Source organism: Pelophylax lessonae, assembly GCF_965119305.1.
Source record: "Pelophylax lessonae genome assembly, chromosome: 4".
Lineage (NCBI taxonomy): Eukaryota > Metazoa > Chordata > Amphibia > Anura > Ranidae > Pelophylax > Pelophylax lessonae.
In genome coordinates, this window is record NC_138771.1 from 575648383 (window position 1) to 575668597 (window position 20215).

Here is a 20215-nt window from a genome sequence, read left to right on the forward strand (position 1 = left end):
TCTGCCTCGATCCTGCCTCTAAGTCTTGGCAGAAGCTTAAGAGGAGGGAAGGCATAAATCAGACGATACTGATCCCACAGGGCCACCAGAGCATCTGTGGCATCCACCAGAGGATCCCGTGACCATGCCACGAACCTCTGCCAACAGATCCACCTCGGGGGAGCCCACCGGAAACTGATGAAACACCTCCGGATGAAGAGACCATTCCCCCTGGTCCAACGCCTGCCGACTGAGGTAATCCCCCTGCCAGTTTTCCTCTCCAGGAATATGTATGGCGGAAAGGGCTGGAACAAGCGTTCTGCCCACCTGAGAATGCCGGCTACCTCCAGGAGGCGCCAGGACACTACTTGTGCTCCCTTGGTGATTGACATAAGCCTCGGCTGTGGCATTGTCTGATTGAATGCGCACTGGACATCCTTTTAAATGATCCGTCCAATGTTCCAGGCACAGTCTGATCGCTGGGGGCTCCAGGATATTGATCGGTAGTCTGGACTCTTCCAGGGTTAAGGCCGAGTCCAGATAGTCTAGTTTTGTGGAAGGAACCAAGGCAGACTTTTGAAGATTCAGAATCCAGCCGAATTTCCTCGGGGTCCGTATGGAGATCTCCAGGTTTTCTACCAGTGCAGTAGGAGACTCTGCTTGCAGAAGAAGGTCGTCCAAGTAGCCAGGGAATCGCAATCCCCTACTAACGTAACAATGCTAGCAACAGGGCCAACACTTTCGTGAAGACCCGAGGAGCGGAGGCGAGACCAAAGGGTAACGCCACAAACTGATAATGCTCCTCTCCCACGGCAAAGCGGAGGAAGCGCTGGTGACCGACACATATTGGAATGTGAAGGTAAGCATCCTTGATGTCGATGGAGGCAAGAAAATCCCCCTGATTCAGGGAAGCCACCACCATGCGAACAGACTCCAGTCTGAACTTCTGCACAAGCAGTTCAGCACCTTGAGGTCCAGGATTGGACGCCTTCCTTTCTGGGGACTGTAAACAGGTTTGAGTAAAACCCCTGAAAACGTTCCGAAGTAGGAACCGGGACAATCACCCCTTGAAGTAAACGGTCTTGCACTGCCCTAAAGAGAGCCTGTAAGCGGATCAGGGACAGTCGCACGTTGGAAGGAAAAAACCTTTCCAGAAGGTAAGAACGAAACTTGAGCTTGTAGCCAGACTGTATGACTTCATGGACCTACTTGCCTTGTAGCAGGGAAGTCCACGGGTCCAGGAACCAGCGAAGACGTCCCCCCACCCCAAATATGGGTGAGGGCGCACCTTTAAGCTGAAGGGGCCTTGTCCTCCAGTCTGGAGAAGCCCGCTCTTGACTTGCCAGACCTAGTTCACTTGGATCCTCCAGAGGAGGCCCTGAAGGGCTTTGATCCCTTGTCAGTCGACCCATAAGAGACCCGGTCGTCTAACTCGTAGCCCAGCCCCTGTCTGGTGGGACTATGTCGCGGCCGAACTAGCGCGGAGCTGAGGTCTGCGTGCGCTCGCTGGCCAGACTGGGGTGACCACTGGATATAGATTATCCAGCCCATCGTCCAGGCTGGCAGTTGATTGTGGATCTCACATGAAAAACCAGGAAAAAAAAATCTATCTAAAAGAAAAAATGTTACCAGGACCAGAGATTCCAGCAAGGAACTAGGTCCTTACTCCCGACTAGGCAGGGCAGTACCTATAGCAGAGAGAGGGAGTATACCCCCTGGCATAGCCAGACTTTTTTCTGCCTAGTGTCCTACTCCTGTAGGGAGCATTATAACCCAATGGTTAAGAATATCAGCAGCTGTGTCCGTCAATGAACAAAAGAGAAAGTTTTATTTTTTCCTTTTGGGATAAAGGCTTTACATACATGAATAAAAACTGACCATTATAAGCACCCCGTAGTTTTAAATGGTTTGTCTCAATCTTCTAACTGCTACTTTGTCTGGACCGCTCGGTCTGTTATTTCACAAAAAGTTTTATTGGGTTTTAATTTTTTTGTGCATAAAAAAACATTGTACTGGGAATAAAAGACAGCCTGGTCTGTTAAAGGAAGTTGAAAAATACCAGACTTTCTGGTCAAATCACCAGGTGAAAATAAAAGAATAAAAAAAAAAAAATTGAAAGAAAGAAAACTAATAGTGAACTGCAATGAAATAATATTTAACAAATATTTTCTGTCACTATCCCTGGGAAAGCACCTAGGTATGGAAAAATCACTACTACTGACTGCTGGGACTGAGAAGTGTATGGTAACACCTAATGGCCATATGTGTCTTTTGGGTCACGGGTTTAGTACCAGGATTAAACAATCCTTTCATCCTCTGTCCAAAGAGTCCACTTTAAAATCAAGTGCCTTTTCACATATGCTGAGGGGCTTTTTTTCTTTTTTTTTAGTTTTGATGTGCGCTTTGTTGAGCATGCGCATCCATTTTTAATGGACCCTCAAAACACGGTCCATGAGTTTTCAATACTGCAAGGTTAATTATTAAATATGACTAGCAATACATCATAAGCTACGGACACTGTGCAACAACATGGGCACAAAGTGTGAATCTGGCCTTAACCAGATCATGCTAGCAGAATACTTTATAAATTTCTATTGGGCCTTTTTAGAAAGTGCAGAACAAGAGATTTTATACACCTTGTAATATTTCCACCCCTTTTGTAAAGAACATCAAGCATAAAAGAATCTAAATGGAACAGTGTACTCCATGTTGTCCAGTATAACTGCGCTCTACAATTTCTTCATCAATAACATTCAAACTTCTAAGGCACGTTTGATTCTGAATGGTAGCTGTGGGAAAACTGCGCTTCATACTGACATTTCTTTTACATCAGGATTTCTGTGTCTGAAAGGCAACATCCCCAGCACGTGTTCCAGCATCACCAGATTACAGAGATAAAGAAGCAAGGCAAACTAAAATACTTGGCAGGTAGGTAGGCTCCCTGTATGCATCGCAAGATGCCAAACGAAGACAAAAAGACAACACTCTTTAGGCTATTTTGTCTTTCATGCTGTCTACATCCCCTACATGTTGTCCACAGAGGTAAAAACTTTACCTTGGAGATCTGGGGGACTTCCTCATAGTTCCACTGCCATTTTCATTCCCCACCGTGGAGAGGGACATGGTGGACTGAGAATAAACTTTACTTAGCTTGGATCCTGAAAACAGACCACAAAAAAGTAACAATGAGTGCAAATACAGCAAAAGCCATCTTCTAAGAACCATGAGTTACACTCATTTCTTTAATCTAAACTATTACCCAACAATCCTCTGACAGGGCTTCGGGCAATCATCGAGTCATCGTGGAATACGGTCTTGGGTCGAGGCTTCTTAACAGCCCGGACGGTCATTGGTTTCTGCCGGAGAACTTTGTCCAGGTCTTCCATGATCTTCAGCTGGTGTCGACGCTGATACTCTTGCCTTGTGAAGTCACCGCGACGTAGAATAGTCTCCTCATCCTTACGCTGCCGCTGTTGTTGTTGCTGCTGCTGCTCCTCTTGCTGTTTACTTAAAAAAAAAAACAAAGAAAAAAAAAAAAACCACATTATCCACCCAAAATGTATACATTGAAAAATATTACGCCTATAGCTAGTCCAGAAAGAGTATCTTGACTCTATCCAACTGGAAACTCAAAAGTTTTTATTAGCAAAAGAAGATTATAAAATTTATGTTGCCCAGGTAGAACATACTTGGCATCCTCTTTCTTCTCCCTTTCTTCCTCCTGCCACTGTTTTCGTTTTTTGGCTTCCTCACTCCTCTTCTGCTGTCTCTCTAACAAGGCTGCTCTCCTTTGGGCCATCTCCACCTCTGTCCTCTCCTCACTCTAAGGAAACAAAATGGAAGACATTTAAATTTACAGCTATCAATTACGTCTCCAATCCCCACTATCACCATAAAGAACATTTAATGGATGACAAATGCCCAAACAGTAGCAGTGTAGGAAATACTAATGGATTTTAATATTTAAAAAGTAAAGAGAACAGAATATAATCTATCTGATGGTGTTTTAGTGCTTTCAGAATTAAAGTGGATTTGGAAATTATATATATATATATATATATATATACATACATACATACATACATACATACATACATACATACACACACAAACCCAAATCCAAAAAAGTTGGGACACTGTACAAATTGTGAGTAAAAAAGGAATGGACTAATTTAAAAATCTCATAAACTTATATTTTATTCACAATATAATATAGATAACATATCAAATGTTGAAAGTGAGACATTTTGAAATGTCATGCCAAATATTGGCTCATTTTAGATTTCACGAGAGCTACACATTCCAAAAAAGTTGGGACAGGTAGCAATATGAGGCCGGAAAAGTTAAATGTACATATAAGGAACAGCTGGAGGACCAATTTGCATCTTATTAGGTCAATTGGCAACATGATTGGGTAAAAAAAAAGAGCCTCTCAGAGTGGCAGTGTCTCTCAGAAGTCAAGATGGGCAGAGGATCACCAATTACCCCAATGCTGTGGCGAAAAAATAGTGGAGCAATATCAGAAAGGAGTTTCTCAGAGAAAAATTTGAAAGAGTTTGGAGTCATCACCATCTACAGTACATAATATCATCCAAAGATTCAGAGAATCTGGAACAAAATCTGTGCGTAAGGGTCAAGGTCGGAAAACCATACTGGATGCCCGTGATCTTCGGGCCCTTAGACAGCACTGCATCACATACAGGAATGCTACTGTAATAGGAATAGGGCTCAGGAATATTTGCGGAAAACATTGTCGGTGAACACAATCCACCGTGCCATTCGCCGTTGCCATCTAAAACTTGATAGGCCAAAAAAGAAGCCATATCTAAACATGATCCAGAAGTGCAGGCTTTTTTCTCAGGGCCAAGGCTCATTTAAAATGGTCTGTGGCAAAGTGGAAAACTGTTCTGTGGTCAGACAAATCAAAATGTGAAGTTCTTTTTGGAAAACTGGGATGCCATGTCATCCGGACTAAAGAGGACAAGGACAACCCAAGTTGTTATCAGCGCTCAGTTCAGAAGCCTGCATCTCTGATGGTATGGGGTTGCATGAGTGCGTGTGGCATGGGCAGCTTGCACATCTGGAAAGGCACCATCAATGCTGAAAGGTATATCCAAGTTCTAGAACAACATATGCTCTCATCCAGACGTCCTCTCTTTCAGGGAAGACCTTGCGTTTTCCAACATGACAATGCCAGACCACATACTGCATCAGTTACAACATCATGGCTGCGTAGAAGAAGGATCCGGGTACTGAAATTGCCAGCCTGCAGTCCAGATCTTTCACCCATAGAAAACATTTGACACATCATAAAGAGGAAGATGCGACAAAGAAGATCTAAGACAGTTGAGCAACTAGAAGCCTGTATTAGACAAGAATGGGACAACATTCCTATTCCTAAACTTGAGCAACTTGTCTCCTCGGTCCCCAGATGTTTGCAGACGGTTATAAAAAGAAGAGGGGATGCCACACAGTGGTAAACATGGCCTTATCCCAACTTTTTTGAGATGTGTTGATCCCTTGAAATTTAAAATCAACCTATTTTTCCCTTAAAATTATACATTTTCTCAGTTTAAACATTTGATATGTCATCTATGTTGTATTCTAAATAAAATAAATAGATTTTTGTAAAATCTTACCGTAAAATCCTTTTCTCTTAGCTCATTGACAGACGTAGTCCTCGGTGATTCAACACCCTCGAGTTATGCTGCCCTCTACAGGAGTAGGACTAGACAGGAAAGAAAACGTTCTGGCCACACCCTAGGGGCAGTCCCAGAGGGTATATCCTCTCACTTCCTGCTCTAGCAAATCAGTTATGTCACAAAGCAGTGTTTAGAGAATTTAACCCAACCCAACTTAAAAACAGAGGGGCGGGTACTACGTCTATCAATGAGCTAAGAGAAAAGGATTTTACGGTAAGATTTTACAAAAATCCATTTTTCTCTATCGCTCATTGACAGACGTAGTCCTCGGTGATTCAACACCCTCGGGACGTCCCAAAGCAGTACCACAAATGAGGGGTGGGAAAAATGGAAATCAAATCCAATCTAGAAGGCCCAACCGGTGCCAACTAGAAGTTTACCATGCTCATCCTCAGTGATGAGACTCAACAGAAATTTTTCAACAGAAAAAAACCCTTGAGGTAGACCACCGGTCTCCTCAAATTGCGGCCTGCAAAACTTTGCGGCCAAATGAGGCATCCGCCAATGCCATCACATCAATCTTATAAAATTTTGTAAAGGTATGTACCGACGACCAGGTGGTCGCCTTACATACCTGGACCACTGACGCCTGATGGCGATAGGCCCAGGAAGTACTGAGCGCTCGAGTGAAGTGCGCCCTAACAGGAAACGGAGGATTCCGACCCTTAATAGAATAAGCCTGTACCACCGTCTGACTGATCCATCTAGATATGGTCGCGGCAGACACAGGCAATCCCCTTCAAGGGCTATCCGTGATCACAAAAGTGAGTCAGTCTTACGAAAACCACTTTAGGAAGGAAGGATGGATTCGGAAGAAGAACCACCTTATCCCTATGAACCACCAGATCTGGGGAACGACAGGATAATGCGGCCAGTTCTGACACCCTGCGTACAGAAGTAATGGCCACCAAGAAGGCCACCTTCTGGGATAATGTAAGCAAGGGAATCTCCCTGATATCTTCAAAGAGAAGTTTCTGAAGAACCGACCACACTAAATTAAGATCCCAGGCGGTAAGGGTGCGCGCACTGGCGGAGCCAGCTGTCGCACCCCCTGGATGAAATTCCGCACCAAGGAATGATTAGCCAAAGGTTTCTAAAAAGAAGATTGCTAACGCCGAAAACCTGACCCTTAATCGTGCTCAAGGATAGTTTCTGCTCAACCCCTTGTTGCAGACAGACCAAGATTCGGATCACCAAATAGGTATGTGGGGGAAATCCAAGAGATTCACACCACGCAATATAAGACTTCCATGTGCTGGAAGTCGCTTTCCTTGCTTTAACTGGAAGTAGGAATAACTGAAGCTGACACTCCCTTGCCCTTCAGTACCTGTGTCTCAATGGCCAGGCCATTAAGCCAGCGACTGTAAAGCAAGATGGAAGATCGGTCCCTGAGACCGCAAATCCTCCCTGAGAGGAAGTCTCCAAGGAGCGTCCGCGACTAGCCTCACCAAGTCGGCGTACCAGGCTCGACGAGGTCAGTCCGGAATTTCCAGAATAACTGGAATTCCCTCCACCTCTATCCTGCGAAGAAGTTCCCGCAGCAACTTGAGAGGATGGAAGGCATGCCGTAGCTGATACTGCCCCCACGGGACGATTAGCGTTTCTGCTGCGTCCGCTAGAGGATCGCGGTGCGAGCTACAAACCTCCGCACCTTCCTGTTGAGCCAAGGTGCCAACAGATCCACATCCGGGATGTCCCAATGAAGGGACAGCTAGTGAAAAACCTCTGGATGAAGAGGCCATATGCGATTGGATCCGAATCGGGCTGCTCTAGAGCTGCTCGATCCAGTAAATCAGACAAAATCTGATCACTCTCAGTTCCGATACCCTATTGGTAATCTGGATACTATCGGAAGAAATGACTTCCCCTGGTTGAGCATCGGAGACTTCCTGGTCCGCTCGCTCAACCGGATCCGATTGTCCAGGGAATAAGAATTCTGATTCCATTAAAAGAAGGAGAATTCGGGTAGGAGACTGGGTATACGGTACTGCCTCTAAGAAGGCCACCATCAGTCCCAGCCAATTGACGGACAGCAACATCCAAATCGTTGACTGAACCTTCTGGAGTTTCTCCGCAAGGAGAAACTCTCTTGCCCAGGATGTATCCAACCTTAGGCCCAGATAGTTCAGTCTCCTGGTGGGAACCAGGGATGATCTTTGGGAAAGCGAAAAAACGCTGATGTCCTGCGATGATGGGGATATAAAGATAGGCCTCCTAAATGTCTATTGACGCCAGGAAATCCCCCTGATGCAGGGAGGCCACCACTGTACGGATGGACTCTATCTCTTCCCAAGTCCAGATTTGGACGCACCTTGCCCTCTTTCCTGGGCATTGTGAATAGGTTCGAATAGAACCCCTGAAACCGTTCAATGTTAGAAGGGAAGAATCGCACAGGTGGAAGTGATCGAAACTCGATCCTGTGTCCTCCAGAAACTGGTGAAGACAACCCCCCCACCCCAGAGATGGGTAGGGGCGCATCAGGCTATATTCTTCAGGCTTGGCTGAGCCGGACTCTTTGTTTAGCCGACCAGCGCCCTTTGAAACCCCTCTAAAGGGGCTTTGGAGGGTTTCGCCTTATCACCCGCCCTCGCGGAACGAACAACTCTTATGAGCAGAAAAGGAAGGTCCTCGTTAGTTACGAGGTCCTTCTTTCCTAACAGTCTGTGGCAAGACAGCAGGTGGTACCGTCTATCCTATAAAGAGGAATTCCTCAAATGGATAGCACCTAGCCATGCGTTTGGAAATAACAGGGGTTTGTTTCAAAACGACCCCATTTGGGTAAAGGAAAATCCTTCGCCCTTTTGGTAGGCTAACAAGTACCAAAAAAGGAATCTCAGTCTCAGCTACCTCTGCCGGTGTAACCTCAAGACTAAAGGTTTCCCGGACGGACACAACTAGTGCATCCACCACTCTTGTGCTATGGCGGAGGCAGAAACGTGCTCCTCATTGCTGAGGAGATATTACCTGAGACAACAGCCCCCTAGGAGGGACCTGCAACTGCATTGTATCTGAAGAATCTGATAAACAATAGGGGTAGGCGGGGGTCGCTACTTGACCCCCGTCCCTGACAGGCCACCTCCACCCGGGATACCAAAGACTCCAAAACTGCCGATAATGCATTAAAAACAAGTGGGGTACTGGAGGGTCCTGCGGCCACTTTGAGGGGATCAGGTGGGGATACCTATGCGGCAGGGTCAATGATTATACAAGACACTTGCCAGCGACAAAAAATGACAAAGTAAAAAACTTTTTTTTTTTTTTTTTTGTGTCCCCCAGTCGCAACAGCGCCCCTCAGTGTTACCTGCCTTTTTGGACCCCACAGAGAGAGAGAGAGAGAGAGAGAGAGACCCCAAGGCTCATCCCTGATGCACAGAAGTTTTCATCAGCTTGCTCAGTGCTGTCCTGTTACAGACAGGAAGTCTTTGGCCCTATTTCCTGGGTAAAGGAGGCGGCTCCGCCCCTTAACACGCCTGCCGGCGCCTCCCCCTGGCTCCACGAGGTGTTTGAGTCACCTCAAACATGGCCGCCCCCATGCTGGAGACACGAGGCTACACCAAAATGGCGGCCTCGTGCGATCTACCAGACAATGGCGACGGCCTGCACAGAATAGCGGCATGTCTGCAGAAGGATCTCGGCCTCACAACCCTTCACCCTCATGGTGGTCAGCGTGGTCGGCGGTACCGGACCCTGGCGGGCCGTATGCGGTCCGTGGCCGTCGGGAGGCATCTGCTAGCTGGAGGAATGATCTGGGATGCAGTATACATGTATAGACATCGCCCTGTGGCTACTGACAGGTAGGATACCTTATACTATCACAGTAAAGTTCTAGTACTGCCACTGACTACAATCATTTTCACATCTTTACAATTAGATTGTCAGCTCCCAAACCAAGCCTCCTGGCTTCTTGTACACAAAAATCACACTCAATTAGGGGGATCTGTGACATGTTATAGGATAGAGGGGAACCCATCCTTACCATAACAGAGAGGGGCCCGCGTTCACCACAAGACCCGTCAGGGGGAACATACTACTCACCATACCGGAACCAGGCGGGCGCCAACTCCTGACAGTACCCCTCTCCACCGAGGTAGGAGGGCTGTTGACCAATACGGACGCCGTGACTCATGGTCTTTGGCCTGCACGCGCTCGTAGGCTGAACTGGGGTGACCACTGGATCTCAACATCCAGCCCGTCGCCCAGTTCCAGCTTTCTTGCTTGAAGATCTCACAGGAACACTGGAGAAAAAAAGCTGTCTAAAAAATCTTTTCTAAGAAAAAAATCCTGCCAGGACCGAAGATCCCAGCAAGGTATCTAGGTCCTTACTCCTAACTAGACAGAAAAAAACTGATTTGCTAGAGCAGGAAGTGAGAGGATATAACCTCTGGGACTGCCCCTAGGGTGTGGCCAGAACGTTTTCTTTCCTGTCTAGTCCTACTCCTGTAGAGGGCAGCATAACCCGAGGGTGTTGAATCACCGAGGACTACGTCTGTCAATGAGCGATAGAGAAATTAAAATTTGAAACTTCCACATCATTGCATTCTGTTTTTATTCACAATTTGTAGTGTCCCAACTTTTTTGGAATCGGGTTTGTGTGTGTGTATATATATATATATATATATATATATATATATATATATATATATATATATATATATATATACACATACATACACACACACTTTAATAATCTTTATATATACACACTATATAGAATTTTGAGTGATGCTATAATGGTGCTTATATTTATGAATAGAAGACAAAAACACTTAAAATCATTGATATACTTGTTTCTTTAAAGCAGACCTTTGCTCATTATACTGAAATTCACATCAGCAAACATATTTGTGTTCCTGTTTTCCAGCAGGGATCTCGCAATATTGTTATATGTTCCATCTCAGGCATACCACAGTACAACATCATACAGTTCATCATGCACATGCGCCATACAACGTTACATTAATCCATTTAAAAAAAAGCCTTTGCCCAGGATTTTATTTTTAAATTAACAGATTAATGTATTTCATATGGCACATGCATGAGATGAGCCGCATGATGTCATGCGTTCCATCGCACTCATCCGCACTAGGACTATATTGGGAACCGACACCGGAAATAATTTTCAAAATGGCAGCACAGGGGCTTCGTGACAAGGATGAAAGGAGAAGAAGAGGCAGCATAAAAGTATTGCCCATTAAAGGTAATACATATTCTTAACAAGGGAAAAGTGAGCATAACAACAAGCCATCCCTGACCTCTCTAGCTGCATGTTCATTTTCAATGATATTGACAAAGACCCTAAACTGGAATTTTAGCTAATGTCCAACAGCTTAGAAACACCTGCTGTGTAATTCCATTTGAGAACTGACAGGCTGCCAAGATTATGTAGCAATAAACACAATAGAAAAAGAGCTAGATTTCAGTGCCTCTGTGGTGAACTTTGTAGTTAAATGTCTCCGCAATGCCTAAAACTAAAATGAGAGCTTGTTTTAAAGTGCTTTTATTGCATGTTTAAAATATGCAAAACACTTCAGTCCGGGCACAGGTTCATTTAAAAATTTCCCAGGGACGTGTGTTGTCACACAGCAGATCCCAAGAAAATCCTAACCATGCTAATCATCTACTCAGTCTTTCTGACCCCGAGAATAAAGGTACTGGGCTAGGTTTAAAATATAACCCAAGGATTTAGAACTTAAAGTCAACTTATTCAATGGCCTTACCTTGAAGAAGAATCCAAGTCCTCTCTGTGTTACACCATCATCTGCAGGAGTTGCATCTAGTGAGTCCATTCCTTCTAAATCTAATTCTTCTGTTGGTTGCAGATCGGACAATGGGATCTCAATCAGACTGTTCCTCTTCCCTTCCCTATCCTCCCCAGCCAGTGGCCCAATGCCACTACTCTGAGGAACTACAGAAGCTACTGGACGTGAGTTGTTTCCATAGACTTCACTAGTTGGCAAAGTGTCTTCATTTTCACCTTCATTTGTATCATCTGCAAAATGTAATGAGGATCGCGTCTGGACTGGAACTTTGCTTGGGGAGAACTTACGCAAGTGAGGTATGGTGTCCACATTGTGGGGAGGAGTCAGGACTCTGTTGAGAGGTGGAAGCTTCAGCTCTACTGGCCGGGTATTTTTGGGAATTTTAGGGGTTACAGGCACAGGTTGCAAAGACCTTCTGGTATTCGGTTGGGGGGACTTTGGAGCTATTCGTGAAGGTGACTGAGAAGGAGATGCAGATGAGGAACGAGGAGTTTGGAACTCTCTCGTAAGCCTAGTAGGTGGTGAAGACTTGGGTCGATGGGGTGGAGGGGAGGACTTTGGAGCTGGGATGACCCAAGCTTTGCTCTCTTTCTTCATCAGCTTCTCCTGTTGGTCAGATAATCTTTTCATGTCCGACTGTAGAGACGATAGCGCTGTATTTAATTTTGCTACTGCTTTATTATAGTCTCCCAGATTGTTATCTAGTCCTGCTTTTGTCACCTCAGGGGAAAAGCTCACTTGTTTCTCTCCCCGTGGTTTTACAGACCCATCATTCATCTTCTCATTCTTTTCTTCTTCGCTTTGTTTAATCGGTCTTTCCTCTTCTAACTCTTTAGGAAGGCCCTCATCTGGTGATAATTTCAGATCATCCTCTTCACAGTCATCCTCCCCTTCTTTCTTTTTCAGTTGAAGAAAGGCACTCTTTCCAAGCTGCTGTCGATGCTTTGCAAAAATCGCTTCAATTCTCTTTTTCTGGGCTTCAATAGCCCTTCTCTTCTCCTCAAGCCTGGCACCAAGCTGATTCATTTCAGAATTTAAAGCTGGACTCTTTACAGGAGACTCCTCTGCCTTTTGGGCCCATGTGGTCGTATTGGGTGAACCAGATGGGGAACCATCTGAGTTAACTTTGGCATCAAGTTTCTTCTTGCGTTCAGCAAAACTTGTCATCTTTGTACCTGATCCCGCAGAGGAATCAGCTTGTGAGCTAAGAGAGCTGCGACTGGACTCTTGATTTGCCTTGTTCTCTTCCAGATCAGAATCCAGGCTATTGTCCCTTAGCACAGAATCGTCATCTCTAGACAATCTTCTGGATGTGTCATGTGTTCTGTACACACCCAGATCTGGGACCATATCATCCTCTACTTTAGATGGCTTTGACTCTTCTGGTGAGTGAAGGTAAAATCCATCTGGTGCTCCCTCTGGGTGCAGCCGAGTCTCAGAGCTGTGGATAATTTGCAGTGCTTCTTCAATGGTGGGCAATTCTGTCTGTGTTCCTTGTCCACCACCCAGTTTCTCCTGAACCTGCAGGTCTGTGGTGCACTTTCCAGTCAATGGGAGCTTCTTAAAGGTACGTGCTTGTGTTGTTAATTCAGCTACATCCTCAGGAGGGGTGTAGGTGGCTCGAGTAATGCACTGGGGGGATTTTGGGGAAGAGGGAGCGTACACGGGAGGTGTAAGGCTATCTGAGCTGACAGAACGAAGAATGTTCACAGGGTTCCCCATTACAATGTCAACATCACTGTCAAGTCCAAATGGTATGCTGAAGGAAACTGCCTGAGACAGTGGAGAGCTGGAGGGAAAAGAAACAAAAAGATATGTTCAGGACTGTACAGGTAGTGTAAAATGTATACATTGTTGCTCTTCACACATGGTGGACCTGCCCCAAGGTCCAGCGTTTCTTAATAAGAGTTTATTCCCCAATTTACTCAGTCACCTTGGTTAACATTACTAAATATCCTCTTATCCCACTGCTTAAAGCGGAGTTCCACCCTAAAAATGCACTTTTCCCCTTCCGCTTGCTCTAAAATTACCTGAAAAACAATTGGATAATTTTTATTTTTGTATTCACTTACCTTGTTTTTAAAGAAAATATACTTGCCTTACTTCCTCTTCCGCCCTCTACAGACACGGCCCACGCCGTCACTTCCTGCTTGCGTTGACTCCTGGGAGCCGAACGTTATCGCTCCCAGGAGCCAATGCGCCTGCATCGGCCCCACTTGTCAGTTCCAGTGCAGGCGCGTCACTCCCTGCTAAACCGCTTCTGGGCATGCCCAGAAGCTGTGCAGGGATGACGCGCCTGCATCGAAACTGACGAGCGGGGCCAGTGCAGGGCATTCTGGGACCAAAGAGGACACCAAAGAGGACGCCCTGGCTTCAGCTGCCCACACATGAGATGGCAGCGCTGGACAAGAAATTTTCAAAGTAAGTATTTCTTCTAAAAGGTAAGTGCAACCTGGGACAGTTCAGAGGCTATCCATTCTGAAATGCAATAGCCCAGACTGTCCCGGGGGTATTTTTAGTTCAAAAATGTTTCTGAGGCTGGAACTCCGCTTTAACCAACCCGTGGACAATATCCCTAGATCCACACAGACTTTAATATATTATAGGTTTTTGGCGACTAATATACTATCGCTACAGCATGGAAAAGCCCAGTGATCGATTTGGCTCAAATAAAGTGAAAGCTTACTTGGATCATGCTACATGAATAAATTGTTAGATCCTATGGGATAAACAATCCCTGTTTGAAAAGATATGGAGCCCTGACTCTTACCTAGAGGTGCCAGATACTTAAGGTCAACATTGGCTGCTGTTGGCAGACTCCCGGACAGGCATGCTTTTACTCTTACTTCCTTTCACCCTGTTTTCGTTCTTTGCTTGGTTTACCTTTTTACACAAGTACATTTAAAGAGGTGTTCCAGCCGTAGTTTTTACTTTTGTTTTAAAAGAGAACCGGGATGTTTTTATCACTAAGTTTTTTTAAAAGCTAACTATATGCAAAGTCGCTGTAGTATTATAGTATTTTTTTTTAGAAAACTAACCTTTATAATCCTTTGGCTGAGCGCTCCCATCTTAATTGTGGGCATGTGAAGCCCACTAGTGGAGTCTTCCCGGATAAGGTGCTGCTGGTTACCCAGCATGCACCTCCCAATCTCCCGCATGCGCATAAAACCCGAGGCATGCCGCACAATTGTATCTGGTTACCATCACAATGGTGGCATTGAAGGAAGGTCCTGCCCCCTTGTTGACTCCTGGGAATGATGACACACATCTCCCAGGGGCTAGAGCGCTGCAGGATATGACGTACCTCACCGCGGCGCCCTTTCACAGGAAGAAAAAAAGAATACGCCCTGAAAAGAAGGTAAAGAAAGCTGGAAAAAAAAATGCCAATGTTGTTCTAACTTGCTGGATTGAAGAGGATAATGTAAAGTAGAAAATCTGGGTGGAACTCCACTTTAAGGTCCTTTGGCCAGACCTTTATCCTTGGTTTAAGGCTTTTAAGTTCTATATATGACAAACTACACTATAGGATATGTAGCTGATATATTTGATATTCTGTCTATACTCTTTGTTCATCTGACAGCTAAATAAGTCATCGACTTGGTAAAATAGTGGTTGCTTTATTAGATAAAGTGAATTCTTATACGATTATGGTTTTCACTGCCCAGTCGAGGGGTTGGGTGGGTGCAGTCCTGCTTGACCCTTCCGCTGGGCTTACAATGTTGTCCTGAAATAAGGCCTATTTTGTTTGTCTGTCCTATTCTAGAAATATAGCTGCATATGTTCTACATGGAACTCTCTGTGGTTACCCACATTGATGTACTTCCTCATACTGGCTTATGAACTTTTTACACTGTACAATACACTTTACTTTGTACACCGCCTATGCTGACAGTTCTATTTTTGTACTTGACTTTGTCTACCTACAATGTTTTTTACTATTTGAAATCATAATAAAAAGATTGAAACAGAAAATGTATACATTGTTTTCAGAGCACTTTCAATGAAGAACATCTACACCTACCTTAATGGATTTTTTGCCCAGGACTTTCCAAATCCTTCCATGTGAGACATTGATGAAGAGTGAGGAAGGGATCCTACCATAAAAAAGGACAACTTAGTGTATAAAATGTCAACACAGCTATATTATATAGTGTACATTTAAGTTGACCCTTAAAACGTTTATAGTGGTGGTAAGTGAGACTTACCTGTGGTTCCAGGTCGGAAGTTAAATACAGGAGAACCACTAAAGAGAAAAATACAAGATAAACATACTTATTTCAAATTTTTTTCAATTTTAAACAAAAAAGTTTTACCTCACTCCTTGATCATAATCTTTGATCACCAGAGATCATCTTCCCTAACATACCCATTACTCTTGACTACCAAGTCAATTCTTTGCGTTATGAGGGAGCTCTCTGTGCTCTCAGGGGGAATCTAAATAACAGAACATTCACCTGTTGAATCCAGGGATTCTTACACAGGTGCACAGCTCCATGTTCATGGTGTCCACCACAAGTCACAGATGCAAGGCAGGTTAGCACACATTAAAAAGGTAAATATAGCTAGTCTCTAAAGCGAACCTACACTGCATCTGAGCACCTCAAACCAAAAATGCTATTCATTTCATTTTTTAATATTCAAAGCAAAAACTTTCCACTTCCATTCATGTCTCCGTGCTTTAGTTTGCTGAGAAATCAATATGAAAAATACCCCCTAGCACTGCTGGCTGTAGCAATGTTGAGTAAGAGCAGATGATTCATGTAGCATTTACTTCCTGGAATCCATCTGCCCTTAGCTCAGGCATGCACACAGGAGGGGGTGCTTAGCTGAGAAAACTCCTCTTCCCCTCCTGAAGGCTCATGAGATAGAAGATATCATATGCCTAGGCATGGAAATCAGAAAGTAACTGAAGAAAAAAGGTTTGAAAGAAGTAAATATGATATACTTTCTATTTACTAATGCTAGCAGCATAAGGATTGAGAGAGTGACAATCCTCTTTAAGCACAAGGTAACAGGAAACAACTTCCACACAGAGGGCTGTATTTGGAGATCTTGGAGCCCTAAGTACACACTTTTTTTTACCAGCTCCACCCCTAGTCATGCAATTATTGTAAAAAAAAAAAAAACTACTGTAAGGATGTAGTAATAGAAGCATCATAGGGTGTTCTTTATATGCAGAACTGTATATTAACTTACTGTATAGAGCACCACACAAGAGGAAAGAAAGATGGCTATAGGTTTCCTGAACTATAGGCAGTCTTCTCACTCCTCCCCTGTACTCTCCTAATCTCCCATCCCTTAGGGCTCTTTCACACATATAGTCCGTCAAACGGACTCCGCTTTTCTCAGCGGGGGATCGATCCGCCGATCCCCCGCTGAGCAGAAGAATAACAGCTGTTCTCGGCACTGTGTGCGGAAACACAGCTGTCACAGCCCCATACATCTCTATGGGGGAATCGGATGGGAACGGACCGTCGGTCCGTTCTCATCCGATCCGCTGGACGGATGGAAAATAGGGTTTCCATCCGTCCAGATTTGACGGATCGGATGTCAACGGACATGTCTCCGCTGACATTCGATCCCCCATAGAGATGCATGGGGTGACTGTTCAGATCCGCCAAAAAAACAGACAGGCGGATCTGAACGGTCCGCCTGTGTGAAAGGGGCCTTACAGTTGTTTTATAGACTATAGCCAACAATGGAAGGAAGTAAATAAGGAAAAAAAACTTGTCACAAACTTTGAAGCTTGTTACTGCTTGAGATCATTTGTCACTGACTCATGAGAATTTCTGAAGGTCATCTAGCATGTGTGTGCATGTACATATGCATGGGAGATGGGGATTCTTAGATTGTAAGCTTCTTGAGGGCAGGGACTGGTGTGAATGTGTGGTATTGTAAATATTTAAAATTCTTATAATCATATAGCTTTTAAATCTCACTGGTCTTCTAGGGACACTTCTAGCTTAAAATGTATTCAAGCTGAAAAAATGGCCCGATTTGGTCAATGCATATCTGCTAAAACCCAATTTGCATGTCACTTCTCACAATTTAAAGTGATTGTAAAGATTCAATTTTTTCCTTCCCTATATTAAAAAGCATATTATACTTACCTGCTCTATTACAGCGTGGTTCCTTTCCTCCTCTTCTGGGGTCCCCGCTGGCGCTCTGGGCTCCTCTTCCCTTTTGGGTGGAACAACAGCAAGCCGTTTGCTAAGGGGTCACTCTTGTGGCCTCAATGCCAAGCCAGGCTGTGTCAGTCACTGTGCAGTTCGCTCCCTCCTCCTGCTCCCCCTCCTCACAGGATTTGATTGACAGCAGCTGGAGCCAATGGCTCCCACCGCTACCTCTGAGTCCTGTGAGGGGAAACAGCAGAGTACTCTCAGCGCTGGATTGAAATAGGACTCAGGTTTATAGTTGGGGGGCGTGGGGGAGCTGATCATGGAAGGTTTTTTACCTTAATGCAGAGGTAAAAAAAAAAACATATGCCTTTAAACCACTTTAAAAGGAAATGGATCACAGGAGTGCAGTTCATTCTACACTCCTGTGACCCTTTTTTTTTAGCAGACAGTGGGCTGAAGTCCGCTCTCTGCTAACGTCACAGTCGGTCCAGGCTAGGGCGTCATCATGACCATAGAGTTGTGCCTGGACTGGCCCCCAGCTCAGCCTCCCACCCAGCCGCTGAGAGCCTGAGCCTGCTGCTCCCACCCCTCCACAGCTCAGTGCTCCAGTGAGCGAGGAGGGGGCAGAGCAGAGAGCGGTGACTGACAGTCAGCAGCTCTTTGCTCACAGAGCTGTGAGAACTGAGGTGTCCGATCGCTCGATTCTCAGTGTTAGAGGCACCAGGGGACAGATGCAATATTAGACCGATGCTGCATCCACCTAGGTAAATTTGATCCTAAAAAAAAAAAAAGAAAAAACCCATACGACTCCTAACAAGCAGTTCCTAAATCCATGATTTTGTTTGCTATGAATTCTGTTTTGCAGGCGTAATAGTTGTAAACTGAAACTGATTGTAAAAAAACAAAAACACAAAAAAAAAAAAAAAACGTACCCTCCACTGTGCGCACTTGAAGGTGTGGGGGTAGTGCTCTCAGCGCTTGACTGTAAATCTAAAAGACAAAGAAATCAGTTAAAACATTAGAAGTATCCCATTTATAGTCCACATTACTGCAAAAACATGTTTTTCTTTTTTTTCTTGTTACACATACAGAAATATAATTCGATAACTAAACCCTCATATCCTTTGCACCCGAGGGTGGGGCCGTCTTAGCCTCAGTTTAAATTGGTAGTTGCCATTGAGCTGCACATGTGATCAGCTATGTATGACAGCAGCCACATGAGGGCTTAAAAGTATGACTGAGAGTGGCAACTGTGACAATACCAGAGACATGGCTTATTCACATTTACACACAAAACAGCTTTAAAAAATTTAATGACCATTCAAAATATTTATAATAAAATCAGAAATAATATTCCGGATCTGATTGTTTCCAAAAACATTTAGACCCCATTCACATGGCATGACTGCTGAGAAGCATAGGCGGTTTTATAACTGACTAATAACCACAAACCAAAAAACCTTGCCCCCCAAAAAGGACACAGAGGCTGATTAAGGCTGATTAATCCTGATGCACTTCTGCATAGAAGCCGATTCGCTTCCAGGTTTTACTGTCAAAGCTTAATTAAACAAGCTGACATTAGAAGCGGATTGGCTACCATGCACAGCTGAACCAGATTCTGGGTGCTCCAGTTTTAGTAAATCTACCCCATAGTCTAAGGCCCTCTTCCCAACTGAGCCTTTTTCAGCCCTTAAAACGCTCATCTTTAAAGTCTCAAAACGCCCAACAAGCAAAATCCCATTCATTTGAATGGCCCCTGTTAACATATGAGCGTTTTGTCGCCTGAAGCAAAATGCTTGAAGCCCAAAAAAGTACATGAGCTTCTTTTTTGGCAGATTAGAATCGTTTTTGTTAGATGTCAATGCCTGCCTCCAAACACCTGCAAAAAAGGCCCGAAAAAAGCCCAAAAAAACGCCTGACAACAATACGCTCAGGTGTGAATGGAGCCTAAGGCCTCTTTCACGTGAGTGGACTGATCAGGTCTGCCTAGTAGTATACCAGGCAGACTTGATGTAACTCTCCATCCTCCTCTATGGAGCAGCGGGTGTAAACGGACATGTGTCAGTGTACACCAGCCGACATCCAATCCAATCTGCTAAAAACAGACGTTCCCCTTTCCGTCTAGCTGATCGGATGGCAGTCGGATGTAAACGGACAAGCGGTCCATTTATATCCAACCACCCATAGAGAAGGATAGGCTGTGTCTGCTCTGCATAAGCATAGCAGACATGGACCAGCGGGTCCCCCTGCTCAGCAGGGATCAGCGGACAGATTACCGGCTGAGCAAGCAGACTTCTAGCAGAGCCCGCCCTGTTTGGAAGTAGCCTGAGAGGCCTGTCTTCACCTTCAGTGCCAGACAGGCATTAGCCTGTCCCTAGAATTAAACTTCATAGCATAGCCTATAAAACAACATCAATTGCTGGCAAAGTCAAAACCGTCAATAAAGCTGCGACGAGCCTCACAACGGGCGGGTGGATGGGCAACCCCTGTGGCAGCTGAATCGCCTCATAGTAGTGGGGCGTGTCCCTGCATAGCCTTTTTCTAGAGTTCAGGCTCCACCCAGTCACCTCATGTCTTAGTAGCCAATCCAAATGGAGCCATTTAACCTCCCTGTGTTAGGTTAACACCCACGAAGATGCAATGCTTCCAGCAGTCA

General features: G+C 44.8%; 1 protein-coding gene across 1 annotated transcript in view; it reads right to left on the minus strand.

Moving 5' to 3' along the window:
* CAMSAP3 (calmodulin regulated spectrin associated protein family member 3) overlaps positions 1-20215 on the minus strand; it is a 174216-nt gene that overhangs the window by 14826 nt on the left and 139175 nt on the right. The window contains exons 10-16 of the mRNA XM_082253167.1: positions 18492-18549; positions 15646-15683; positions 15462-15534; positions 11399-13229; positions 3669-3802; positions 3239-3486; positions 3035-3137 (exon numbers count right to left, since the gene is read on the minus strand). Coding sequence (XP_082109293.1) covers positions 3035-3137; positions 3239-3486; positions 3669-3802; positions 11399-13229; positions 15462-15534; positions 15646-15683; positions 18492-18549 — 2485 coding nt within the window. The remainder of the gene's footprint in view (positions 1-3034; positions 3138-3238; positions 3487-3668; positions 3803-11398; positions 13230-15461; positions 15535-15645; positions 15684-18491; positions 18550-20215) is intronic.